We start from the raw sequence: 27,012 nt of genomic DNA, 5'->3' as shown, positions 1-27,012 counted from the left end.
ATCCATTACCATTAAAAATTTTACAAATTGTTCATGGTGAAATTACATTTTATTACTGGAGTATCTATCATCAACACTAATGACATCTTTTCGCCTTTGCCTTGGTATCTTAAAAAGGGTTAGGGTTACAGCTACTTAAACACACTCTGGACTATATGACCAAGAAATTTAGTTTGAAATGATTTGTAGTAACACGAGTGTTAAATTAAATACATGCTTCTTTTACCTTATGGTTCTCAGCTCTTACTCAGTGACTCCATTCACTTGGGTCCATTTGTGTTTGAGTGGCGTAAATATGTCATTAGAGACTGAATACGAGTTGTCCCTCGAGTAGACCTTATGTGAAAAGTATATTAGAAACAACTACTTCGTCTTCACTTGGTGTCTATGGTGTCTACAGCTTTCTGATTATTCATCAATAATTACGTTTCTCGGCCTTCATCCCACTATGCAGATGTGACCCTAAACATGCAGAGAAGCAACTCTATAAAGACTATTTTTAGAAACTGAAAACTATCAGGCCTTAACTGATAACAGAAATTTGTAAGTGTGAATCAAATGTGCTATACATATGTCAATATACAGTAAGCTGCCAGTTGAGTATGTTGTTTTTCAGGGAAATTTATCCACAGTTGTAATGGTTGGTGCACAGTTTTAGTTGTGCAGCTGTGGCCCCGGGGGTGCACCAGGAAACTCAAAACCTCCAGGCTCTAACTGATAACAGAGGTTTACGGTACATTGGCTTCAAATGTTGTTGTGCTATTCTTAGAAACCTTGAGAAATCATAGAGCAACATCAAAAATGGTTTCGATGTTTATTACATGCTCACATTCATGTTCTGTTTAATATTTTAGGTGCCAAATATTTTTTCCTGAATCTTATTAATCTAACTTTAATGTAATGAAGTATTTACAGAAGTGAAATTACCATTGTAGTGTTTTTTTCTTTTCGTTTTTTTTAATTTCCTTGAGCAGTTCATTTGGTTGTTTACTGAGAATTAAAGTAACAACAGAATCCAGAGCTGAAAAATAGTCATATCAATATCAGAATACAGTATAATATGCAGTTTCATTTTATTTATTTTTTTTTTTACATTTTACAGATGTGTTAATTGACTATTTATATATGCCAGACATTTAATGTATCAAATAAATGATTATGTGCATAAAAAGAAAATGAAAAATAGATTTTAAAAATAGAGTAGAAATGAAGCGCACCAATTCCATCCCATTTGTTATGATCTCTTTATCTGCAAAAAGAAAACACCAGAAAGTTTAAAAAAGTCTCTTAATAAGAGCAATTTCCATTTTTATTTTACCACTTTACATAATTAAAATTTACATCCTAATGTTACTTATTCCAGGAGATACTTCTGGAAGATTATAATATGGAAACTAAAGGATATAATTTCCTCAAATACACTTATGTCTTTTTTTTTCTTTAAGAAGCTAAATAATTGTATAATTTACATTAGAAAAGGTGTGCTTTTCGAGTGCAAACAGAACATTAAAATTCCTGATTCAAAAAAAAAGATCTTTGAGTGCTCTTTAGAGTTCCCATTTACTGCATTTTCTTGTGACTGGGTTTATCCTACATTACAACTCATAGACTTCAATCTTTAATAAAACTGAAATGCAGAAAATGTAAATTGCATGTTTACCTTAAGAAGGCTGATAATTATGCTATAGAAGAGAGAGAGTATGAAGAGGAATATGAAGGAGGAAGCTGTGGACCACAGGCTGCTAAAATCCTCTTCAGCGGTGACATCGTCCCAAGTCAGATCACAAAAATCATCTAAGAAGTGGAAGGTACGGTAGACTTGGTTAGAGGAGATCTATGTGCATCTGTTTCCTATTTGTTTTTTTAGGGTAATATGATTTTCCTCTTTCTTACTAGCGTTAATGGTAAAGTGAAAAGTGGAACACTTTGTGTGTATGTCTGCTTTTTGATGTTGTTTCAAGCTATTCATCTAAACATATACCAGAGAGTTTCCATGCAACGTTTATTTCAAACAGACAGCACACATAAAAGCAATTGGACACTGTGACTCAGACAGGTTGAAAAACAACATGATGACAAAAAAAGCAAACATTTTGTCTCACAGTGACTGACATCACAAGTGCACAGGTTTTCATTTAGAAAACTCTCACAGACAAATATTGACACAAGAACAAAATATCACATTTAAAGCTTAGTAGTTACAGTCACAATGTTTGCATTCTTGGGAATTACCATGGGCGTTGGACACATGTTTTGAAATATTTTTAGACTGGACATGGCAGATGAACATTTTGGTTGGAGCGTTTTTGTCCCAGTTTTCCTTACTGGTGGTGTAAAGACTCATACTTCGCCATTTTCGGTCATTTTTGCTCTGCTGTGCAGGGAGATCAGTGACTGTAGCATAAGGTCCAACTGTCCCTCCAGACATTTCTGACCATTCGATTTTATACATCTCATTCACAGTACTGGTGACGAGACACACCAGAGTGATTTGATCTTTAGGGTTAAGTTGGTCAGTGTGCTGCTGTGGGAGGATGTAGACTGCCATTGTTGGCTCTGTCCCATCAGAAAGAGATACTCAGTTAAACAGAGAGATTTATGTTCAAATTTAAAGTGAAGACATGCTTGGAATGTATATATGTAGACAGACAGAAAGATGTGTGTGTGTGTGTGTGTGTGTATGTGTGTAATTTTAACATACTGTTTGTCGGATCTGCAGTAGGGACAACATCTGCTGAGGAGAAAAAAAAACAATTTTATGTAAATGAAACTACTACTTTTATAATATGTCATACATCAATTTATTGGCTATTAGTAAGAACTGCTTATATATTTTTCTACAGATTTTAAATCCCTTCAAAAGCTTGATTAAATCTTAAAATATATTACTAACACTTTAATGTCAACACAAGGCAAATGAAATAAACTAATAAAATAAATTATATATGACTTAGGATAAGGCTCACCTGGTTTCATGGTTATACCTTGTTTTATTACAGAAAACTATCAGTTACTCACCTACTGTTTTGCCTCTGTCAGTTTTATCCACCTCTGAAATACAAAGACATACACACATGTATGTATGCAAAAGCAGGATACAAAAGGTGTGGCAAACATTGTGATACTGTGTTCATATTACATAGATTTTCTATATCAACAAGTTTGTTATGGTCCTAAAGCAGTTACTTTTACTTATTTAAGTTTGCACGGAGTCCAAAAAAAGAATTCGATTTAGGTGGTAACAAAATAAAATGACTGAGCATACTATTTATAAATTTAGAAAACTGTAAGAATAAGTTGTGCTATTTAACAAGAAGTATTTGCTTTTATGTTGGTTATTTGACACAAACAGCATATTTAAATATATATTTTTTAAAGGTTGAAACAATAATTCCATAGTATGTTCAGATTTGACTGTGTCAATGTAAGCAGTTCAAAATGGACTCTGGTATTGCTTCCACTACCAAAAATATCGAAACCAATAGAATACAGAACTAAAGAGAGCTAACTTGTAATCTTATCAGAGGTAGCAATCACTACGTGTAGCTCAGTAATATTTTATTATTAATTGTAATTATTGTTTAGAAAATAACTAACAATACAAGAACAACTTATACAGAAAAAGGCTACTGCATTTGATAATGCATTACACATCAGGTCAGTGGTTATCAGGTCTTGTCAAAGTGCTTCTGATTTTTGTAAAATTTTAAATTCATTCAAATTGTTTAACTTTGGAGTATATTATCAATGCTTTCATGTAGTAATTGTAATTACTGTTCAGATAACTAACAAAAATGTGACTTAGCATGAGGCTTACGTGGTTTTGTGAAAGGAGCCTGTACAGTCCCAGCAGTGTGATTCACAGCACATTGAAGAGTCTGTTGTGCATTCCAGTCCTGTCTCCTCACTCTGACTTGACTGACTCCAGTATAAGCATTGCCTTTCTGTACTGCAGGGTACTGGATGAAGTCTGTCAAGGCAGTGCCGCCTTTTGTCCACGAGAAAGTCACCGCAGAAGGGTTAAAGCCGGTGGCAAGGCAGCCAAGAGTGACCATATCTCCACTTTCAGCGCCACATGGTACCAGAGGAAACACAGTGGGTGCAGTTGAAGTGGCTAAGAAAGGGGAGACAACAGTAATTAAGACACCAGAATAGAAATACAATAATATACCAGACATTTTCACTTAAAACTGATCAAAGAAAAAACACTTGAGCGGATCATTTCGTTTAATAAAGGCCAGCGTGAAGACATTACCAATTCTAAATGTTCAATAGAAAAACATTTCAAGTGCCCGAATCCTTCCCTGCAACATTTTTTAGAGGCAGTTTGTTCATCAGCCTACCCCAATAGTATTATAAGTTTACTTTTCTGTTATTCAACACATAAATTAGAACATTATTTTAAATGTAGAATATGAACAGAAGTCATTAGTAAAGCACAGCGTAAAGTTGTTAAATGTCCTTTCACAGTGTTGATGGCAAATTCTTACAAAAACACAATAAATTTGGTCCAACTTAAGCAGTGATCTCTGAAATCAGATTGTATTCTTACCTGATGAAACAGTGACTGTTGTCCCCTTTCCCCAATAGTCAAAAGCACCGTAGCACAGTATTGAATCTAGTTTATTCATAATATCAAAAGGCTAATCTATTCATGATATGGAGAAAGTCTAAATACAACATTTTCTTAATCCCACTAGATTAAAATCCTATTAAATCACCCAATTATACCCATTTTGACATTATCACGTTTGAGAATATTTTTTACAATAAATGTACTTTAACATAACTGTATTTTGAAGTAAAACTTCACTCAATTGGAAGTTATATTATATCTTGTAAAATGAATTTCTCTATCCGAAACTTATCCTATGCAGATTTTAGATAGGACAAGTCTTATCTGATGACATTTTTATCTTGATGCCATTTTCCTAGTAGTCTAAAGCTCATTTATGACAGTTAACCGAGTCTTGTCTTATTTCTTACAAAAATGAATCACTATGACATTCCAGTTTTGGTCTCAGAGATAATTAAAATAAGTTTAAAACACTTACTTCTTTATATAGTTATAACTAACATCAATAAATTAAGTCCAGTTTTTTACAAGTTCTTTGCTCTTTTGGCTACAAAGTGTTCCAATAATAACTTTCTTTGCTGAATTTATCCCAACAGATGAATCAACATTGTAGTAGTGGATAAAAAAAAAGATTCTGTCTTTAGTGAAAAATACATCAATTCATACCTGACGTGACGGTGACCATTGTGCCTTTTCCCCAGTAGTCAAAAGCGTAGTCACAGTCTAACAAGTTATTCACCACTTCATACAAAAACTGACTTTCCATCTTGGCATACTTGATTTTCTTCATGTTGTTTGTGCAAATTGAGATTCAAAAGACTGAACTAAATCTGTTTTTCACCACCAAGTGTTTAAACTGAGTCTTCAAATTAATGAATAAATCTAAACTCAGTAATTGTTTACATAGTTATGTTTCAATTAAATTAAAGGTCACAAACTTTTTAATCAACAGAGTTAAAATTATGGCTACAGATTGTAGACTTGTAATACACTAGAAATGAAAGCACTGCATTGTTTTCACAGTGTTTATGAACTTAAATGTCAACATTAAAGAAAAAGAAATTAGATCACTTTACCTACTAGTCAAAAATACTAGTGTTTTCTCTAGTCAAAATCTCAAAAATATCCAACATACAAAAACAACCACGTTAAAGTCCTAAATATTTCAAATTAAACTGTGAACGTTTTACATTTTTAATAAGAAGAATATGAACTCAGAAAGCTCATCTTACCTGTTGTGACAGTGACCATTGTTCCTTTTCCCCAGTAATTAAAAGCATCATCACAGTGTAATATCTCAATATATCCAACACACAATAACAAGTTCCTTTAAAACCCTGTTGATGCCACTGAAGTTTAAATGTAATGAATTAAAAAAGAATTAATTTTTTGCATATATTTTTTACCTGTTGTGACAGTCACAGTTGTTCCTTTTCCCCAGTAGTCAAAGTAACCACAGTGACAGATTTCAATTGCACTTTAGTGCAAAAATATTTTGTCACCTGATTACACTAACCTAATAAACTGTTTAAACCTGTCGTTTACACAGATGTTTTACTTTACTGTCCATATCAGTTAAGCACACAGTGTAACCAAGTTTTCATTAAATGACAAATACAGCATTGTGCTCACTCAAAATAGATTAGATTGTTACTTACCAGAAGTTACTGTGACTTGTGTTCCTTTCCCCCAGTAGTCAAAGTAGCCATCACAGTGATCTGTTACAGTCTCCTTGTAATACAAATACTTTTTTAATTTAAACCAAGGAAGTATGAAAAAGCAGTTCCCTCTGTGCCCTTTATTAGCAGTTTCCTTTGAGACATCCATTTCCTGTGGTTTGGCTTCTATAAAATTAGGTATATGCCAACTTCCTCTTGTTAACTCCAATATGTATAGCAAACAACCAGCAGAAGTTAATTATTCATTTTCAAATAGATAATATATTATCTAATCTAGCTGCCAGAAGTTTTAGGTGAAGTCACCAATATTAATGACACCTTTTGACTTGTGACTGTATTCATAAAAAAATAATAATAATACAAATAACAAAAAATACAGTGGCCCTGGGAAATAGTAGATTAAGGTGTTAGCTAACTTTAAAGAGCTTGCCTTTGAATATAAAGCACCTGGGCCATTCAGCTCAATAACACTGTTGCAATGTCAGCCAAAGAGTAGAATGATCCTGGCATTACAGGTCTCAAGCACAAAGGACTAGTTTTTAGTTTAGCTATTTTTAGGACATTAATATATTAATGTCCTAAAAATAGGACCATTTGGACTATGAAACCAATAAATTTAAAAGATGAAATTACTTATGGTAACAAACATTCTTAGTACTTTATAGATATATCACACAGTCACAATGTTTAGTGCATAGTTGTGAATATTCAGTCAGCTTGCTTAATTAATTTCATGACCCCTAACATCAGTGTTAGTCTGTCTTTCTGCATCCACGTGGGTCCATTTGTGTTTCAGTGGTGTAAATAAGTCATCAGAGAATAAAAGCAAGACTATACTTTGACCCATACATGGCTGCCAGTTTTTTTTTGTTGTTTTTTTTTGTACCTTGAGGACTTTTCCATGCATCAGTATATTACAATACACCAAATACCAGAGTCCTTCAGTCAGACCTCACATCAAAAGTATAACAGACACAACAACTTGGTGTTCACTTGATTTGTATGGTGTTTGAAGCTATCTGATTTAAGATTTGACTCTCATCATCCACTGGAGCACAAACTGGGTGTCATTAGGACGCTACAACACAGAGCGAACACCATCCCCACTGACACAGCGGCCAGGGAGGCAGAAGAACGGCACATCAAGAAGGCCCTGAGTAAATGTGATTATCCCAGCTGGACTTTTGTCAAAGGTGGAAAGGCACCTAAAGAAAGCTCCAGCCGATCCAGGAGAGAAGGACAACCGCTGCCCAAGCGAAAACCTGTAGTGAGCCCATATGTGTCAAAAGTATCGGAGCAGTTGAGACGCATTTTTTTTTAAGCACCGGGTCTCTGTGGCTTTTAAACCCCAAAACAAGCAAAATGACAAGAAAAATGACATAAAATCACACATTTTTACTCTCTTAAATCCTGAAATGTAACTAATAAGTGAAAGCAATCTTGTCATTTTTCATCAAAAATTTAGTTTAACTAAGAATTGTAATCAAAATCAATGATCATATGATAGCACTCAATGTTTTAGACAGAAATCAGCAAACATTAAATTATTTTTTCAACATTTTAAGAAAATAATATATGAAAATGTAGGTGTGACTAGGGATGGGTATCGTTTAAGTTTTATCCGATACCAGTACCAAACCAGTACTTTTGAAACGGTGCCGGTGCTTAAATGGTGCTCGAACCGGTGCTTAAAGAATGGAGAACACACAAACTTTGTCCAAAAACCTCTCATGTTCAGCTGTTCTTTGTAAAAAGATAACAATGTTAGCCTTTTCTGCAGCTATAGGGCATATATGGTATCACTCTCGGCTGGAAGCAGTGCATAATCAATGGAAAAAAAACACAAACTTTGTCCAAAAACCTCTCATGTTTAGCTGTTTCCCACTTTTTCTTTGGTCATTTTAGCCTTTTTGGCCAGGGTGAAGGGAGTATCTACCATCAAACAAGAAGACAGCCGCATGTAACTACGACGGTGTTTGCTAGTTTATCTTACATGCATTAATTTAATAACGTGGTTAGCGTACTCAACGTAAATTACACACGAACAACATTAAGCCACTCACTCAGAGAAGAACGGCTGCTGCTGCCATCATCATCTGTCATCATTTCTGCTACACTGGCAGGGCTAGGGGCCAGGACTCTTCGGGTTCTTGGGGGATGTTGCTAACTCCACGTCCGATAACAGGCACCACACCCGCAGTAGATGTGCACGGTGTGAGGTCTCGCAGCAAACTATCAAATACGGTGCATTTCTCGGCTTTTAACAAAATGCTATACATCGCTAAGTGTTTCATCAGATTCAAGGAGTTACCTCCTTTGCACAGTATCAGCTTAAAGCACTTGTTGCAGGCTGCTGAGTTTGCATCTTTTGCTGTGAAGTACAGCCAGACTTTTGACCGCTTCGCCTTGGGCGTTTTTAATCTGTAGCTTTGCTCTAAAAGAACGTACGTACCTGGGCCTGACTACTACGCTTGCAAAGGTAAAATGATTGGCTAGAATTCAAAGTGTATTACATCTCAGGGGAAAAAAAAGCACCGAAAAAAAAAAGCACCGAAAGAAAGCACCGAAATGTGCGCTGCTTTTCGGTCTGGTTACTACCGTTTATGTCAGAACCGATACCGGTACCCATCCCTAGGTGTGACGGGGTTGAGACTAGCATACCAGGGTTGAAGATGGTAACGGGGTTGAAGAGACAAATACAGCTTTACGTATAAACGGTTGTTTACTCTCAAATTCAATGTATAGGACTTTCCATTAGCATTATATCTCACTTTTTAACCATAGGAAGGACACCAGATACAAATTGCAGTAGAATTAAGTTTTATTAATCTAAAGTAAAAACAACCACAACAGCATATTAACGACTAACAAACATTGTAAAGTGAATTGCTCAAATGTGACATAATGTGTGTGTGTGTGTATGTGAGGGTGTGTGTGTGTGTGTGTGTGTGTCTAGGCATAAGAGAGCCTCATGAGGTGTGCTAAAAGTTACCTCATCCTTGCTCCGATAACTTACAATTAAACTTGATGAACTGGTTGAACTAATAACAATAATAATCAGTTAATGATTTCAATGTGTCTGTCTATATCAGCGCCTGTGTCTGTGTCCATGTCAGAGTGTTTTTGCATGTGTGCCTGCATCAGTGTGTGTGTCTGTATATATGCATGAATGTGCCTTTGTTTCATGAATTCATCTTTTGAGTCGGTTCCACATCTCTTTCAAGACTTCCACATGGCGCTTTGTCACAGCCCGTGGGGGTGGAATGAGTTAAAGGACAACATCAAACAGGTACCAGAGGATATCATCCTGATGCGGCCAAAAGAATCAGTTTGACCCAACACGATGCATGCATTTGACCTGGACTTGTGTTGTTTGTATGTTTAGAATGATGCCTGGATACAAATCATCGTCATATCTGAGAATACACCATTTACCAATCAGCTCTGGACTTTCCCACTGGATTTCTTTTTCTGGAATCCCCCCGCTGCCTGTCTGTGATACAGCCGTTTCTATCTTCTGGCCAAAAGTGAAACACTGGGTGTTGAAGCACTTGCAGTTAAACTGCTTTCGTGTTATGCACATGCAGCTTACATCACGAACCATCAGTTCTCCTGGAGCTACAGTAATGACCTGGTGAATTCTCATGGTTCCAGGAACAGCTGGTATCTGCTTTGGCATTTTCTCCATTGCTTCCTCAACATCTTCAACTTTCACAAAGAACAGTTTCACACTTGTGTTTGTTTCAGACAAGGCAATGAATAACTCTTCTGCATCTGGGATATCATGTCCCTTTGCTACCATCATGTCAGCTGCTCTTTTTAAGGCTCCCCCGACACCATCTGGTGCTCCTTTTCCATGACTAGCCTTGAATAAATTCCAAGAACCAGCCTTGAATCCTGTTCTGTCCAATTCTGTAGTGAAAAGGTGGAAGTTTCCTTATTGTTTGTATCGCGTACAGGCTCCATCACTTAAAAAGTACAGCACAGATACTTGTGGATGTTGGTATCAAAGGTAATCTAGCACAGGATTTAGGTGCTGCCATATTGCTGGAGGGCCTTTATGTCTACTGGGGGAGATGGTGTTAAAAAGCACACAGGCTCTGAGAGTCCACCAACATACAACACACCGGTATGAAGGGTGGCCTGCTGATGTGAAGCCCCAAAGTAGACCGCCTGAACTTGAGAACTGTATTTACAGCTGTAGTTTTCTGAGAAGTCACATGTATCAAAGCCTCCTCCCCTGACATGTTGTTCTTTAGCTCACGGCAGAAGGCATACTGCTGCTTGATATTAAAGTGATGCATTTTAAATTTCTTTACAAAGCTGTGGAAGAGCTCAGTGAGGTCCTCTTGTGTGCCCTCCACAGATTTCTTGACTGTCACCTTGACAGTTGCCTTTTCTCCCTTTTTGTTTATCTCCTTCTCCTCTATTACCGAAGATCAGAAGATTTCTTTGAATGTTGGCACCTTTTTTTGTATTTTTCTTAGCTTTTTCTTTCTTTTTCAAGTTTTTCCTGGAGTTCTGCTATTTGCCTCTTGAGCTTAACAAAGCAATAAAAGTTGATTTGGGTGTGGAAAGTTATGCCTTTTTCCTCCTGCCCTCCCTGTTTCTCCCTGTTTCACAACCCCCGTTACAATCAAAAACATAGCAGGGTTGAATGTGATGGGGTTGAGATTTTTGCACAAACTGGCCGCTGCTCAATGTAGTGAATACCAGACAGAGAGCACATGGCATGCATAAAATTCGAAATCACCATATATTCATGAAATAACAAAAAAACTTTTTCATAAGTAATAGTTTTCTATCTTTGTTTCATGTTACGGTGTTGAGTCATTGAGTTTGACGACCACAATATCAAAAGATAAATGAATGATGGAATTCTGGATCACCCCATTGTATTTATGGGGGTGGGATCATTCGTGTAACGGGGTTGAGGGGTTACTCAGGTACAGAAATAATTGTGAGTTTAATGAATAATTAACAATTAAATTTGAAAAAAAGAAACATTAACAGCAAAAGAGCACAAATAGATGTTTAGGTTAATATCAAAATTTACTGACTTTTTATATAGTTTTATTTGGTATTTTCAAAGTAAACTTTCATCAAGGCCATGAGGGACATGACAAAATACGTGGTGTCAAATGAAAAAACTGTATTATTTCCCATAAAAAGATAAAAATTAGTTTTTTTTACACTGTATTAAAGAGTGCATTTCAATATATATGTAAAGCTGTTTAAATATGAAGTTTAGTGACACAATAGATGAAATACACCATAAGAGGTGAGAGGGTCTCAAATTGTGCCATTTTCATGGAATGACTCAGATACACATTGCACTGGGGCACATCTCCCCACACCAACTGCATTAAACGTTGAAAGGTAGCTGGGGCATTTTTCATGCCAGAGGCCATTACTGTATATTGAATGAAGTGGTCAGGGGTGACAAATGCAGAAATGTCTGAAGCTCTGGAAGTCAGAGGCACCTGCCAGTAACCTTTAAGGAGATCGAGTTTGGTAATAAATTTGGCAGGGCCTATGCTGTCGATGCAGTCTTCCATACGAGGAAGCGGAAACAAGTCAGAGACCGTTACAGTGTTTAACTTCCGACAATCTGTGCAAAAATGGGGTGTGCCATCAGACTTAGGCATCAGCAGACACGGGGTGCTCCAGGGGCTACAACTACGTTGTACCAAGCCGTTTTCTACTAAGTAATCAACTTCCTTTTTCATCACTTCACGTTCATGTTTGGCAGCGGTATGCATGCTGCTTGATTGGGGCTGCGTCACCAACATCAATGTCATGCTCACAAACATTGGTACGGGAGGGTACGTCACTAAAGAGAGACGGATAGGAGTGCAACAAGTCAAGTACATCTCTACACTGGGACGGAGGAAGATGAGACAGGTGGATCTCGGCCTTGGCTAAAAAAAACAGAATTTGACAACCGCCCACATTGCTGTCCCTCAGAAAGGGTACCCAGACCATCGTCCCCCTTGACCTCTACACTTAGCAAGGTAGCAGGGACTGAACCAGGGACAGCCGCCCCAGCGGTGTCTGCCTGATCTGTCATGCTGGTTGCTCTGGTATAGTATGGTTTCAGCATGTTAACATGGCATAGGCGAGTCTTCCTCCTGCGTTCAGGGTTGTTGAGGATATAGTTGGTGTCAGACACTTTCTTCACTATTACATAGGGGCCTGAGAAATGAGCCATGAGGGCAGAATTAGGCACGGGCAGCAACACAAGAACTTTGTTCCCAGGCTGAAATTGTCTTTCCTTCTTTTTGATCAAACCGTCTCTTCATGTTGGCCTGGGATACGCAGAGAGCCTCTTTTGCTAACAAAGTAGCCCGTTGCCACCTGTCCTTGCATGTTTTCACAAACTCCACCACATCAGTTTTAGGCACACAACTGCTGAGAAAACTCTCCTTCAGCACTTTTAGTGGACCCCGCACATCATGGCCAAACACTAGGGTAGCTGGGCTGAACCCCAAAGACTCCTGCTTCGCATCACGTATAGCGAACAATACAAAAGGGACACCTTCATCTGAGCTTTTTTCTGTGTCACGGCAATATTTACTCAACATTGCCCTTAGAGTTTGATGCCACCGCTCAAGTGCACCTTGTGCCTCTTGGTGGCAAGCACTAGACACCGAATGAGAAACCCCAAGGGACTGTAAAGTCAGTTTAAAATCCCTGGACAAAAAATTGGTACCCTGCTCTGTCTGTACAGTTTATGGAAGGCCAAAGGTGGTAAAGAATTTGACTAGTGCTTTGGTTATGCTTACTGTGGTGATTCTCCGCAGCAGAATCGCTTTGGGGAATCGGGTGGACACACACATTATGGTTAACAAGAACTGATTCCCTGCCCGTGTCTTTGGTAAGGGGCCAACACAGTCTACCAGGATATGCTCAAATGGTTCACTGACAGCAGGGATAGGAGGTAGAGGGGCGGGGCACCACCTGGTTCGGTTTACCCACAAGCTGGCAAGTGTGACAGGTGTTACAAAACTGCACTACACCTGCTTTCATTGGTGGTCAAAAGAAATGCTGCAGTTTACGGTCATACGGTTTGGTGATACCCAAATGACCTGACCATGAATGATCATGTGCTAACTGTAGCACATGCTGCCGCAGACTTGTCGGAACCACTATATGCCGCACTGTACTCCAGTCTTCTCCAGGCCTTGGGGTCCACTTGCGCATTAATAAACCTTCCCAAATGAAAAATGTCTGTTTCTTGCTCCCCTCACCACCATTATCCTGAGCTGCAGCGGTAAAACACTTAATTAATGAAGGTCCTCTTTCTGAGCCTTCACAAGTGCTTCCCGAGTGAGCAGAAAAGGAGCTTCAGACTCAGGAGCTGGCTCAACCACACTTTGAGCCGACTCTAAGGCTCCATTATCTCCTTCATCATTACAGGGCATCACATCTTTCTCTAGAATAGAGCCAATCACTGATCCTGACAAATCAACCCCCCCACCTTGTTGCTGGGCATGTGAACGAGTCAGAACGCTCACCGGGAACACATCCGGGTGCTGCTGGCTCAGGGCATCTAAAACAGGCTCTACAACAGGATTGTTGGTCACCTCAGGGGTATGATAAACTTTCCCACCCGCTATGTCATTTCCCATTATAAAATCCACCCCATTAATCGGGAAAGAAGGCCGCACAGCCACTGGAAAGAAGCCACTCGCCAGCTCACTCTGTACCCAAATACGATGGAGGGGAGCAGCCACAAAACTCATCCCAACATCTCTTACAATGATGCTAGCATCACAGTCAGACTTCTCATTAAATGCAAGCACACTAGCAAGTATGAGGGATTATGAGCCACCAGTATCACGCAGAATGGTCACTTCACGCTTGTCCTCAGGCTTACCAGACAGCGAAACGTCCCCTTAAAAATGAAGGGCTTAAAACATTCATCAGGGGTCTCAGGGGAGGGGGGGGGGGGCTCGAGCACTGAGACTTTGCCTAGGGGCAGTTAACACAACACCAATATGTGCTCTACAAGTGGAATCAGGAGAAATGCCACTGTATATTACAAGGCAACAGCTGATGGTTAATTATTGGATACATTTAAAAGGTCATGACATAATGATTTACAAGACATTTTATCACAGTTTTACTATCTTCTCGATGTGTCGGCCACGCTTCTGGCCAGCCGGTCAAAGTGTCCACACACACCAACAGATATCTAAACCCTCTGACCGTTGATATCATGTCTGTGTAATCAATCACAATCTCCTGCCCTGGTCTCTCTGGCAGAGGAAACTTACCCATTTCTGGCTTCACGGTGGGCTTTGCATTGTACTGCCCACAAATCAAGCATGTTCTCACGTGCTCCCTCACCATGTTTTTCATGTACGGGTGCCACCAATGACACAAGTCCCTCTCCATTTGGGCTACTCCTGCATGTCCTAGCCCATGAGCTTCTCTGATCCTCTCTCGGGCCATTTCTGCTGTGAGGACTGGCCGTCCATCTGGTCCTCTCCACAGCCCTTCTGACTATACAGCTCCTCTTTCTCTCCACATCGCCTTCTCCTCCGGCGAGGCCCCCTTTTGAGCTTTTTCAATGTCTTCTTGATCTTGGGCTGGCAGGTCTCCCCAATCCATTCCCATACTCACCATCTGTTTCCCTTCTCGATACCCTGCCACCCGTTTCGCTTCTTCATCAGCAGCTCTGTTACCTTTCGCCACCCAAGTGTCAGAGTCATCATGACCTTTACACTTTATGATGGCCACCTCCATGGGTTCTTTCAGAGCCTCCTCCAGCTGCTTCATTTCCACGTCATGTTTAATGGGTTTATTTAGGGCTGTCCTGAACCCAGCCCTTCTCCATTGTCCAAGTTCCACATGTGCTGCTCCGAACACATATGCTGAGTCTGTGTAGATGTTCACTCTTTTTCCTTTTCCCAGCCTCAGAGCTTCTATCACTGCAACAAGCTCTGCCCTCTGCGCCGATTGAGGCCCTTCTAACATCCCTGATCTCTCCACTTGCAGCTGATGCCCAACTCTTTTCACCACTGCATAGCCGGTTTTTAATCCTTCATCCGGATCCCTGAAGCAGCATCCATCCGTGAAATAATCTTCCCCACCACTCACTGGCTCTGCTTTTAGATCAGATCTTATTTTCTCTTCCACCTCCACTATCTGTGCACAGTCATGAGGTTCTCCCACTCCCATCTGATCTGCCATATTGATTCCTTCATGTGTGAAGGTCAAGTTTGGAGACTCCAGAATTTTAGTCAGTCTCTGTTGTCTCAATGAAGTCATTGTGAACGCTTGCGAGTTCACATAGGCCACCACACTGTGTGTAGTTAGCACCTTCAGTGGGTGTCCTCTCACTATGTGAGCCACTTTCTGAACTATTTTGGCCACCCCCGCCGCATGCTGTGTGCATGTGGGGTTTCGCTTTTCCATGTTATCCAGACCAATGCTAATATACATCAGCACCTGCCTCCCTCCCCCTTTTTTCTGAAACAACACTCCATTCACCACCCCACTTGTTTCAGAAACATCCAAAAAGAAGTCTGAGTGGTAGTCAGGGATCGCTAAATCCGCTGCACGAGCCAGAGCTCGCTTAAGTTCAATAAACTGCATCTCAGCTTCGGCGGTCCAGTTCAAGGTAGCTGTGAGATCTCTCATGCCATGTTCTTTCACCAAATCCCTCAGGGGCTTGGTTTTTCCCACATAATCTGGAACGTAGTGTCTGCTGTAACCTGTGAGACCGAGAAATGACAACATTTCCTTCACTGTTCGTGGCTGTGGGTGAGACAAAATAGTTTCTCTCTGGGAGGCCAACATGCCCACCGACCACATAGCCACCACACGACCCAAAAAAGTAACCTCAGGTCTTACTAGCTGGAGTTTTTCTCTGCTCACCTTAAAACCAGTTCTCGCTAGCTGTCGGAGCACAGTCATAGATGCCTGGAAACAGGCATCAGCTGTGGGAGCGGCGATCAGCAAATCGTCCACATATTGGATCAGTGTGCATCCTTCAGGCAGAACACATGGGGAGAGGGCATTTTTCAGTACCTGATTAAAGATCCCAGGTGAAAGGCCGAAACCCTGCGGCAAACAAGTGTAACGCAGCTGCTGGCCCCTATACGTGAACGAAAAAATGTCTCTCAAGGATGGATGTAGTGGGAGACAAAAGAAAGCATTCGCCAGTTCAATGCAGGTGAACCACCGTTGGTCTGGAGATAAGTTAGTCAAAGCTGTGTATGGATTTGGTACAGGTACTGTAGGCGTCTTAAGGACAGCACTGATTGCCCTGAGATCATGCGCCATGCGATACTTGCCCGTTCCATGTTTCTCCACTGGGAGGATAGGAGTGTTCCACGCAGAGGAAGACGGCTCCAGCACACCCACCTGCAAAAGCCCTGAGATTGTTTCTGCAATTCCAGTCTCTGCCTCTTGGGTGTGTTTGTATTGTGTGCGCCAAATTGGTGTGTTGTCCTTTAATTGAAATGTGACAGGAGAACAATTTGTTAAGCCCACATCAGTGGGGCCTTTAGACCACAAAGTCTCAGGAAGTTCAGCTAAGCCTTTAACGGCTTCCTCATGATCTGATTTCTACCTTCCGTGTGTTCGTTTTAGATGTTTGTGTTCCAAAATACCCTGATCAGTGGCCATCAAAGAAATATGATAAGTTTTGCAACTGGGTGAATAGGAAACATCAGTGAGCTGTGTTTGTTGCCAATCTGTGGCCCTTTTGGCTGTTCTCACCATCGGGCCTAAATCTTTTGCTTGATGACCCGCATGTATTGCCAATGACACATGTGGCACTGCTTCATCTCCCATTCTATACCAGCTCATCCGATCTTCAGGAAGCGCCACGAACGCTGCGACGCCTGCCGTGCCAACATAAATATCCTGAGAGTTAAGCTCCCAAGTTTTTTCATCTAAGCACTCATGGAATAGATCTTCATACCAGTCGGTAAACTCGCGGTCATAAAACAGGGTCACGTGGTAGGGGTCACACGGGGCTGAGTAAACAGACATGGACATTATCCAGGGGCGCCAGAGTTGGTACTGTGCCAAAATTCCGTCCGATGTGGTCAGCCTCGCCCAGTAGATCTGTGCCGTGCGTTCACAGTCCTCTGATAACAGCCACTGTCCTTTCATGCCTGACTGCAAACATGTCAGCTCAGTCCCGTCTTTCAAAGTCACTGTTAATCCATCTGCTCCACACATGATTATAGCTCCCAGTTTAATGAGCAGGTCCTGGCCCATCAGGTCCACTGGAACTTGTGAAGAGACAATATAGGAGTGTGTCAAGGACTGCCGTCCTAATTCAGTTCTTAATGGGGCGGTTACTGGCAATGTCATTGGTACCCCAGAGAAGCCAATTACACTGATGCTGGTGTCTGACAGTGGGATATTTTCAGGAGCAGTCCGAATGGTTGAGTACGTTGCTCCTGTATCCACTAGAAAGGGCAGGTCATGTCCTTGAACCCTCAGTGGCACGAGGGGTCTGCCCCTTCCCCTTTGCCCAGGCCTCTCTGTGGGGTGTGTCAGTATTGTTGTTGTTGCCAGTCTCCTGCTGAATATTGCCCAGCTGTGGGTGTGGGACTGAATATTGTCTGCTCCCCCTTGTGGCAGGTTGTGGCTGGTAGTATTCTTGAGGTGGTTCAGGGCACTCTCGGGCCCAATGTCCAGGCTGACCACAGTTATAGCAGTTAAAGCCGTTGCCAGGCACATATCGACCTCCTCGTGGCGCACCCCTTTGTCTGCCCATGCCGCCGCCTCCTCCTCGTTGACCACCACGTGAACCCATTTTCCCTCTATCAACCCCACGGCCACCCAAATTTGGTCCCCGAGCAGTTCCCCATGTGTCAGCTGGAAAAACATTAGTGTCTAAATCTGACCTCATTTGCTGGTAACCTTGGGCCACCATCGCTTTCATCATCTTATCATCCTTCTTTTTCTCATTTGCCTTCACTCTCGCTTCACCCAGCTGCAATTTCAACAATTGCTCTCTCATCTTATCTGTGTCTTCATCTTTACTCATGGCCTCATCATAGGCCTTCTGCAGGCGGTGCACCAGATGTTTCTCCCACACGTGGGACTCTGCTCCCTCCATATCTGCGTTATATAACATGGCCGCTCTTACCTGTTCGGGCACACCTTTTAACACAGCTTCTCTGAACCACAACTGTTGCATCCCCTCTTTACCAGGATGCTGGCCAGTTCTAAGGGCCCACGAAGCTTTAGCCTGCTCTATGTACTCTCTTGGATCTTGATCAGGCTTCCACAACAGCTTCAAAATCTTAGAAGCATTAGGAGTGGGATACTTCTCACGTAATGCACCAGATATTGCATTCACAACACGACAAAATGGGGTACTGTCAACCACCATTGCGGTGCCTGCTAGCTTCTCTGTGTCATCTAGAGCTGTCCCCTTAACACATCGGGCGACCACGGCCCTGAAGTCTCCCAGAGCCAATTGAACCCCTGTAGTTGCTCTGTCAAACTCTTTCAGCCACCCTGCACCTCCATCAGTAATAGGAGGCAGCAAATCTGTCAAAGCATTAACATCTCCCACCCCATATGGCTTATACTTCATTTGACCTTCAGATGTCACCACCAGAGGGAACTCACCAGCAAACTCAAGGGTGTCCTTATCCTCCTGGCTCCTGCGCACCATGGGATGTGGTGTGTTTCCTGGTTTTGGCCTGACTACTCTGCCTTTTTCTGCCTTTTCTCTTGCTGCCCTGGCGTGAAAAGCCCCCCCCCCCCTAGCTCCAGCCCTGCTTCAGATTTCTGCTTAATAAACCCACTCACCTGAATAGACGTCCCCATCAGGGACCCCACCCCCTGTGGTGCAACAACTACTCCCCTCCCCAACTCCTCATCAGAAATTTGATATCTTTGCTCTAAAGTTGATATAACTTTCTCAACCAGCCGCACAGCCCTATCCTCCTCACTCTCCTCCTCCTGAGGTGACTGTTTTATGTCCGGCATCGGGCCCTCTGCTCCCCCGCAGGCTCCTTCCTCGCCCACAAAAGTGGAATTTTGCTTTATTTTCCCACTTCTCTGTGTTGGAGTTGGCCGTCTGGGCTCTTTAGATATTTCACAATCCACATACCCACCTGTAACCTCCATGACTTGGCCGTCCACCCCTGATATGCTGCCCTGCTCAACTCTTAACACAGGATAGAGGGCGGGGGCCTGGTAGGGAGGTGGGGGAGCAGCGGGGGATGAGGCGGGGGATGATGTCACAGTGGAGGCTGGCAAGGTCCGTCTGTTCGACCCCTCCTTTGGCTCCCTCATCCAGTGCTCCACCCCTTGGCATGTCACTGCCCACCTCGTCACACGGGCTCTCTCCTCCTCCACCACCTTTAACTGTTTTTTCAGCCTCCATTTCTCCCACGTTGAGGCCTTTTCCATCTGTTTGTGAATTTCATGCTCTTTCTCCTGGTGCTTCTGCACTGCTCCCAGGAGCACCTTGGCTAGTGAACCTCGTAACTCACCTTTCACTCCTTCTCGGTCACACAGCTCTTCAATCTCCTTCGCCATAGCTACAGCCTCCACATTTTTCTCTGGCGCCTTCCCAGGTCGCGTGACCTTCAGCACTCTCACCAACTCCTCTCTCTGTTTCTCAAACGTTTTCCACTCTCCTTGCATTTCCCTTTTCTCCAAGTCAGCATTAGAATCCGACATGTTCCACCCAAATACTTACCTCTCACGTTTTTCACACCACAGAGTATTACACCCAATTACGCTCGTCTATCTCTATGTGGCTCCAAATTGCCCTCCTTTATCTCTTATTTTAATTTCACACACTCGTCAGGGGACAGGCACAAAGCAATCACAATTTCAACCACTGAAGCGAGTAAATCAACCTTTTTGACTAATCTAGAACTCAACCTTTGATCCCGAAATGTGTCTTGTTCTAGTCCAGAATAAATGTAAACCCGTGATTACACAGCGGTATCAGTGTTATTCTGTAGCTATGCGGGAGTCCTCAGTTCCCAAGTCGCCACCTCGGCTAACCAGACGCCGCTGGACCGGCCTGTGCGTCCACAAACAGGGGGGTTGCCACACCATGAACAAAATTAATTTCCACAGTTCCACTAGGCGTCAACCTTTGATTATAAAATGTGTCTTCGCACTAATGTCCTCCAATTCACACATTAACCGTCACTGTCACCATGGTCATTTCATACAATGCGAACACGCATAAGCGCATCCCACGAGCAGAAACACACACAGAACCTTCTGAGCTCAATTTAGAACTAATTCGAAGCGTAACCGCACCACAAGCCAGCCTCTATTTCACCTCTATTTCATGTGCTGAACTTATGGCCGCATCTTCGAAAAATTTTCTACTATCTTATTGCCACAGAAGCCAGTCTTAGACAAAGTTAAATGTGGAAGGTAACGTGGGCTGCAACTAGACTCAACGTAGTATGTTATTAGTTTCTTGCTAGAGGCAGTTCCTATGACACACTGGAATTCAGCCTCAACTTATGATGTTAGTATCTCGCGCCGAAAACCAGACACCGACAATTTAATGTGAAAATACGTGTAACTCAGCGAACAGATTGATTTGGAAAGCCCAATATGCACATTTGGTATGTTATAATACAAGAGGCTGTGCTTACCTTTTTATATTTGGACCGGTCCTCTGCTCGCCTCGCCTCACGATCTCACCACAGGCCAAATCCGCCCCTCCTCAGCACACCAAAGATCCGGATCACCAGGCACCAAATTGTTAAATCCTCCCAATTCCTTCGATCTTTGGGCTGAAGGAAGGACAATACTCGGTGTATAAATGCTCAATCAACAATCTTTTATTTCATACAATTCAACACTTTATGAGCATAAACCATCCGGATGGGGAGACATGTATGAAGAGGGTCACAGCAAATCTCAAAATGGTGGAGCGTTACCTAAAGCTTTTATAGCCTCTGTTGACCCCCACCTAGTCGGAAAAAGCCTAAACTTACATACCCTCTAACTCTCAGAGAGCCTGTGTTATGACCTTGTCTCCCTGTCTTTCTGACATAGAGAAAGGTGGGGGTAGAACTTCTGTGGAATGTGGTCTGTCTCCTCCACGATCAGAAAACAAGGCCTTCTGCACACAATATTCTCTTCTTGACTCAACAGTATGAAATGCAATGAAACAGTGTAAATCATTCACAGTAAATCAACAGTATAGGATATTATAGACCTATCTAATAAATCTAATGATTTTCACATTCTTTTTAATTCAGAAGTATAATGCAAACTAAAAACTGCATACTGATCATACTCTCTAGAATAAGTATGATGTGGCTTACAGCAGTATAATGATTCACACAGTTCAATTATAGGGATAGGATAACATATGATAAAATAAGAATCTTACAGTTCCCCCTTTGATCTCTTCTTAAAGAGATCACTTACAACATGCAATCCAGTGTTGGAAGGTTCACTTCTCCTTGGTCGTCAGTCCCTCTGATAAAGGGACGTTGTTAGCTTTCCACATTCCGACACTTCAAAAGCTTCAGGAGCTGTCCGCTCATCACAGCATCAGCACCACGGAAATACACGGATACATCCGTAGACTCGAGACACAATGCATTTTTGGGACTTTCAGGTGTATGGACCAATGTTTTATTTTCTGATCAAACCAGAAATCTTTAATGAGCAGCTAGATTTGTCTCGCATTAACTGGTTGAATTAATGCCAGTTAATGCAACCACGAAGCAGCTGGAATCCACAGCTGTGCGTGTTCATGGAGCTTGCATTTTCACCTGCTGGACATCACTACCTGACAAGTTTAACTGTCTTCAGAACATTGCAGAGGCCTTATTGACAGTATTTGGCTCTACATATCTGTGTAAGCAGATTTTCTCTCACATGATTCAATTCAATTCAATTCAATTCAATTCAATTTTATTTATATAGCGCCAAATCACAACAAAAGTTGCCTCAAGGCGCTTCACAGGTACAGAGAAAAACCCAACAATCATATGACCCCCTATGAGCAAGCACTTTGGCGACAGTGGGAAGGAAAAACTCCCTTTTAACAGGAAGAAACCTCCGGCAGAACCAGGCTCAGGGAGGGGCGGCCATCTGCTGCGACTGGTTGGGGTGAGACAAGGAAAACAGGATGAAAGACATGCTGTGGAAGAGAGACAGAGGTTAATAACAGATATGATTCAATGCAGAGAGGTCTATTAACACATACTGAGTGAGAAAGGTGACTGGAAAAGAAAAACTCAATGCATCATGGGAATCCCCGGCAGCCTACTTCTATTGCAGCATAACTAAGGGAGGATTCAGGGTCACCTGGTCCAGCCCTAACTATATGCTTTAGCAAAAAGGAAAGTTTTAAGCCTAATCTTAAAAGTAGAGATAGTGTCTGTCTCCCGAATCCAAACTAGAAGCTGGTTCCACAGAAGAGGGGCCTGAAAACTGAAGGCTCTCCCTCCCATTCTACTTTTAAATACTCTAGGAACAACAAGTAGGCCTGCAGTGCGAGAGCGAAGTGCTCTAATAGGGTGATATGGTACTACAAGGTCATTAAGATAAGATGGGGCCTGATTATTTAAGACCTTGTATGTGAGGAGCAGGATTTTGAATTCAATTCTGAATTTAACAGGAAGCCAATGAAGGGAAGCCAAAACAGGAGAAATATGCTCTCTCTTTCTAGTCCCTGTCAGTACTCTTGCTGCAGCATTTTGGAGTAGCTGAAGGCTTTTTAGCGAGTTTTTAGGACATCCTGATAATAATGAATTACAGTAGTCCAGCCTGGAAGTAATAAATGCATGAACTAGTTTTTCAGCGTCACTAAGAGACAGGATATTTCTAACTTTAGAGATGTTGCGCAAATGGAAGAAGGCAGTCTTACATATTTGTTTAATATGTGCGTTGAAGGACATGTCCTGGTCAAAAATGACTCCAAGGTTCCTCACAGCATTACTGGAGGCCAAGGTAATGCCATCCAGAGTAAGAATCTGCTTAGATACCATATTTCTAAGATTTTCAGGGCCGAGTACAATAACCTCAGTTTTATCTGAATTAAGAAGCAGAAAGTTAGCGGCCATCCAGGTCTTTATGTCTTTAAGACATTCCTGCAGTTTAACTAATTGGTGTGTGTTACCTGGCTTCATGGATAGATAGAGCTGCGTGTCATCTGCATAGCAGTGAAAATTTATGCTATGTCTTCTAATGATGCTGCCTAGGGGAAGCATGTATAATGTAAATAGAATTGGTCCTAGCACCGAACCCTGTGGAACACCATAGTTGACCTTAGTGTGTGAAGAGGACTCTCCATTTACATGTACAAATTGGAGTCTATTAGATAGATATGATACAAACCACTGCAGTGCAGTACCTGAAATACCTACAGCATGTTCTAATCGCTCTAATAGGATATTATGGTCAACAGTATTGAACGCTGGACTAAGGTCTAGCAGGATAAGCACAGAGATGAGTCCAGAGGCCATAAGAAGATCATTTGTAACCTTCACTAAAGCTGTTTCTGTGCTGTGATGAGCTCTGAAACCTGACTGAAACTCTTCAAATAAGCCATTCCTCTGCAGATGATCTGTTAGCTGTTTGACAACTACTCTTTCAAGGATTTTTGATATGAAAGGAAGGTTGGAGATTGACCTATAATTAGCTAAGACTGCTGGGTCAAGAGATGGCTTTTTGAGTAAAGGTTTAACTACAGCCACCTTGAAGGCCTGTGGTACATAGCCGATTATTAGAGATAGGTTGATCATATTTAAGATCGAAGAATTAATTAATGACTTCTTTGAGCAGTTTTGTAGGAATGGGGTCTAAAAACACGGTGATGGTTTGGAGGAAGTAATTATTAAAGTTAACTCAGAAAGATCAACTGGAGAAAAAGAGTCTAACTTAACATCAATGGTACTAAAAGTAGCTGTAGACGATATTACATCTGTGGGATGATTATTGGTAATTTTTTCTCTAATGATAAGAATTTTATTTGTGAAGAAGTTCATGACGTTAAAGGGATGGTTGGCTCAAAAGAGCTCTGACTTTTTGTCAGCCTGGCTACAGTGCTGAAGAGAAACCTGGGGTTGTTCTTATTTTCTTCAATCAGTGACGAATAGTAAGATGTTCTGGCTTTGCGGAGGGCTTTCTTATAAAGCAGCAAACTATTTCTCCAGGCTAAATGATGATCCTCTAAATTTGTGACATGCCATTTCCTCTCCAGTTTACGAGTTATCTGCTTTAGGCTACGTGTTTGAGAATTATACCACGGAGTCAGGTACTTCTGATTTGAGACCTTAGTTTTCACAGGAGCTACAGTATCCAGAGTCATACGTAGTGAGGAGGTAAAATTATTAACAAGATAATCGACCTCTGTTGGGGTAGCGTTCAGATAGCTGCTCCTCTCTGTGTTGGTACAGGGCATTGAAGATGCTAACAGTGGGTGGATTATATTCTTAAACTTAGTTACAGCGCTTTCAGAAAGACATCTACTGTGATAAAGTCTACTCTCCACTGCTGTGTAATCAATTATTGTAAATGTAAATGTTATCAGGAAATGATCAGACAGGAGAGGGTTTTCAGGAAACACTGTTAAATGTTCAGTTTCTATGCCATATGTTAAAACAAGATCTAGAGTGTGATTAAAGTGGTGGGTGGGTTCTTCTACATTTTGAGAGAAGTCAATTGAGTCTAATAACAGATTAAATGCCATGTTGAGGCTGTCATTCTTAGCTTCTACATGGATGTTAAAATCACCCACAATAATTATTTTATCTGAGCTGAGCACTAAATCAGATAAAAAGTCTGAGAAATCAGACAGAAACTCTGTGTAAGGCCCAGGTGGACGATATATGATAACAAGTAAGACTGGTTCCTGAGTTTTACAGCTGGGGTGGACAAGGCTAAGCATCAGGCTTTCAAATGAATTAAAAGTCTGTCTTGGTCTTTCGTTGATTAATAGGCTGGTGTGAAAAATTGCTGCCACACCGCCCCCTTGGCCTGTGCTTCGAGGTTTCTGGTAGTTAGAATGACTCGGGGGTGTTGATTCATTTAAACTAACATAATCATCCGGCTGCAACCAGGTTTCTGTAAGGCAGAGTAAATCGATTTGTTGATCAATTTTTAAGTCATGTACTAACAGAGACTTGGAGGAGAGAGACCTAGTATTTAATAATCCACATTTCACTGTTTTACTCTTTGGTTCAGATGTGGATACTGTATTGTTCTTTCTTTGTGATTTTTTATGTTTAAGTTGTTTATTGCTGGTTTTTAGTTTGTTTTTTGTGTGTTTGGGAGCTGACAGTCTCTATGGAGATGGGTTTTTGGAGGTGTAGCAGGAGGAGAGAAGCTGCAGAGAGGCGTGTAAGACTGCAACTCTGCTTCCTGGTCCCAACTCTGGATAGTCATATTTTGGGGAGTTTAATAAATTTGTCCATATTTCTAGAAATGAGAGCTGCTCCATCCAAAGTGGGATGGATGCCGTCTCTCCTAACAAGACCAGGTTTCCTCCAGAAGGTTTGCCAATTATCTATGAAGCCCACATTGTTTCTGGGACACCACTCAGACAGCCAGCAATTTAAGGAGAACATGCGGCTAAACATGTCACTCCTGGTCTGATTGGGGAGGGGACCAGAGAAAACTACAGAGTCCGACATTGTCTTGGCAAAGTTACACACCGATTCAATATTGATTTTAGTGACCTCCGATTGGCGTAACCGGGTGTCATTACTGTCGACGTGAATTATGATTTTACTGAATTTACGTTTACCCTTAGCCAGCAGTTTTAAATTTCCTTCAATGTCACCTGCTCTGGCCCCTGGAAGACAACCCAGATAGCAAGACGACATTGAATCTATGTTGATTTTTCATCCGAACCGTCGTATATGGTCGGGGTTGAAATGCCAATGTTGTAACAACGTTGAAATACTGTGGTAAACCGACGGTCTTACTATAGAGACGTTGTAACGATGTTGATTCACCGTTGTTTTTTTGTCATTGATATTTGATCTATTTATAGTCGACCAGGTGACAACAACAACATCGAGAAAACGTCTATTTATAGTTGACGATCATTCGGCTCCGGTCACCATCAAAAACCATCGATTTGTAGTTGAGCATTAAATTGCATTGCAACTGATCGGGTATAAAGTACCAGAGAAAGTAGATTTATTGTTCATCTGTTATCAATGACTTGGTCTAGTTCACCAGCTTTAAAAAATCGTGTCTACGCGCAATTTATGTATAGTTGACCAGGAAATTAAAGCAGCGATCACTTGGACTATTCCGCAGCACCCCTCTCACATTGGTACATCCCCCCCCCTCCCCCGGTATTCATTGTCTTCTACAGTAGAGCGGGACATTTAATTTACTCTCAGCGGAATTGACCGGAGAAGGCATCAGTTCATGCACTGCACTGGCCTGCACCATGATTAGTATAAGGTAAGAATGAATGATTTTTTTTTCCTACTCGGTATTTCCATGTTTGCATTTGAATAACAGTAAAAAAAAACTTGTTAATGTTGTACATTAACGAGTTTTTTTTTACTGTTATTTAAATTGTGTCTACTTCTTACAATCCGGCAACAAATAAATTGCACTGCGAACAAAGTATATCAACAAAGAAAACATTTTCGTTTCATAATTTCTTCGTTATATTCCCTTACAAAGCTAGCTTTAACGCTTCGAGGTTTCCTTTGTTCTTGCCGTCGCCTCGGCGCTTGACCCAGACTTTCGCTCTGTAGTTGCTTAGTACTACAAAAAATTCTAAATCTGTGATATATGATTGATAAACGTAAAGTT

The 27,012-nt window shown here is 41.4% G+C and overlaps 1 protein-coding gene across 1 annotated transcript in view; it reads right to left on the bottom strand.

Annotated features, from left to right (window-relative positions):
* Positions 1 to 1,134: 1,134 nt before the first annotated feature.
* The window catches only part of LOC134626108 (Ig heavy chain Mem5-like), an 83,687-nt gene continuing 57,809 nt past the window's right edge, over positions 1,135 to 27,012 (bottom strand). The window contains exons 3-9 of the mRNA XM_065470558.1: positions 5,243 to 5,306; positions 3,818 to 4,114; positions 3,019 to 3,051; positions 2,702 to 2,734; positions 2,233 to 2,556; positions 1,661 to 1,794; positions 1,135 to 1,249 (exon numbers count right to left, since the gene is read on the bottom strand). Coding sequence (XP_065326630.1) covers positions 1,235 to 1,249; positions 1,661 to 1,794; positions 2,233 to 2,556; positions 2,702 to 2,734; positions 3,019 to 3,051; positions 3,818 to 4,114; positions 5,243 to 5,306 — 900 coding nt within the window. The 3' untranslated portion in view covers positions 1,135 to 1,234. The remainder of the gene's footprint in view (positions 1,250 to 1,660; positions 1,795 to 2,232; positions 2,557 to 2,701; positions 2,735 to 3,018; positions 3,052 to 3,817; positions 4,115 to 5,242; positions 5,307 to 27,012) is intronic.

The sequence above is a fragment of the Pelmatolapia mariae genome, linkage group LG4 (assembly GCF_036321145.2).
Source record: "Pelmatolapia mariae isolate MD_Pm_ZW linkage group LG4, Pm_UMD_F_2, whole genome shotgun sequence".
NCBI classification, from domain to species: Eukaryota; Metazoa; Chordata; class Actinopteri; order Cichliformes; family Cichlidae; genus Pelmatolapia; species Pelmatolapia mariae.
This window is presented reverse-complemented; position numbering and strand designations above follow the sequence as displayed.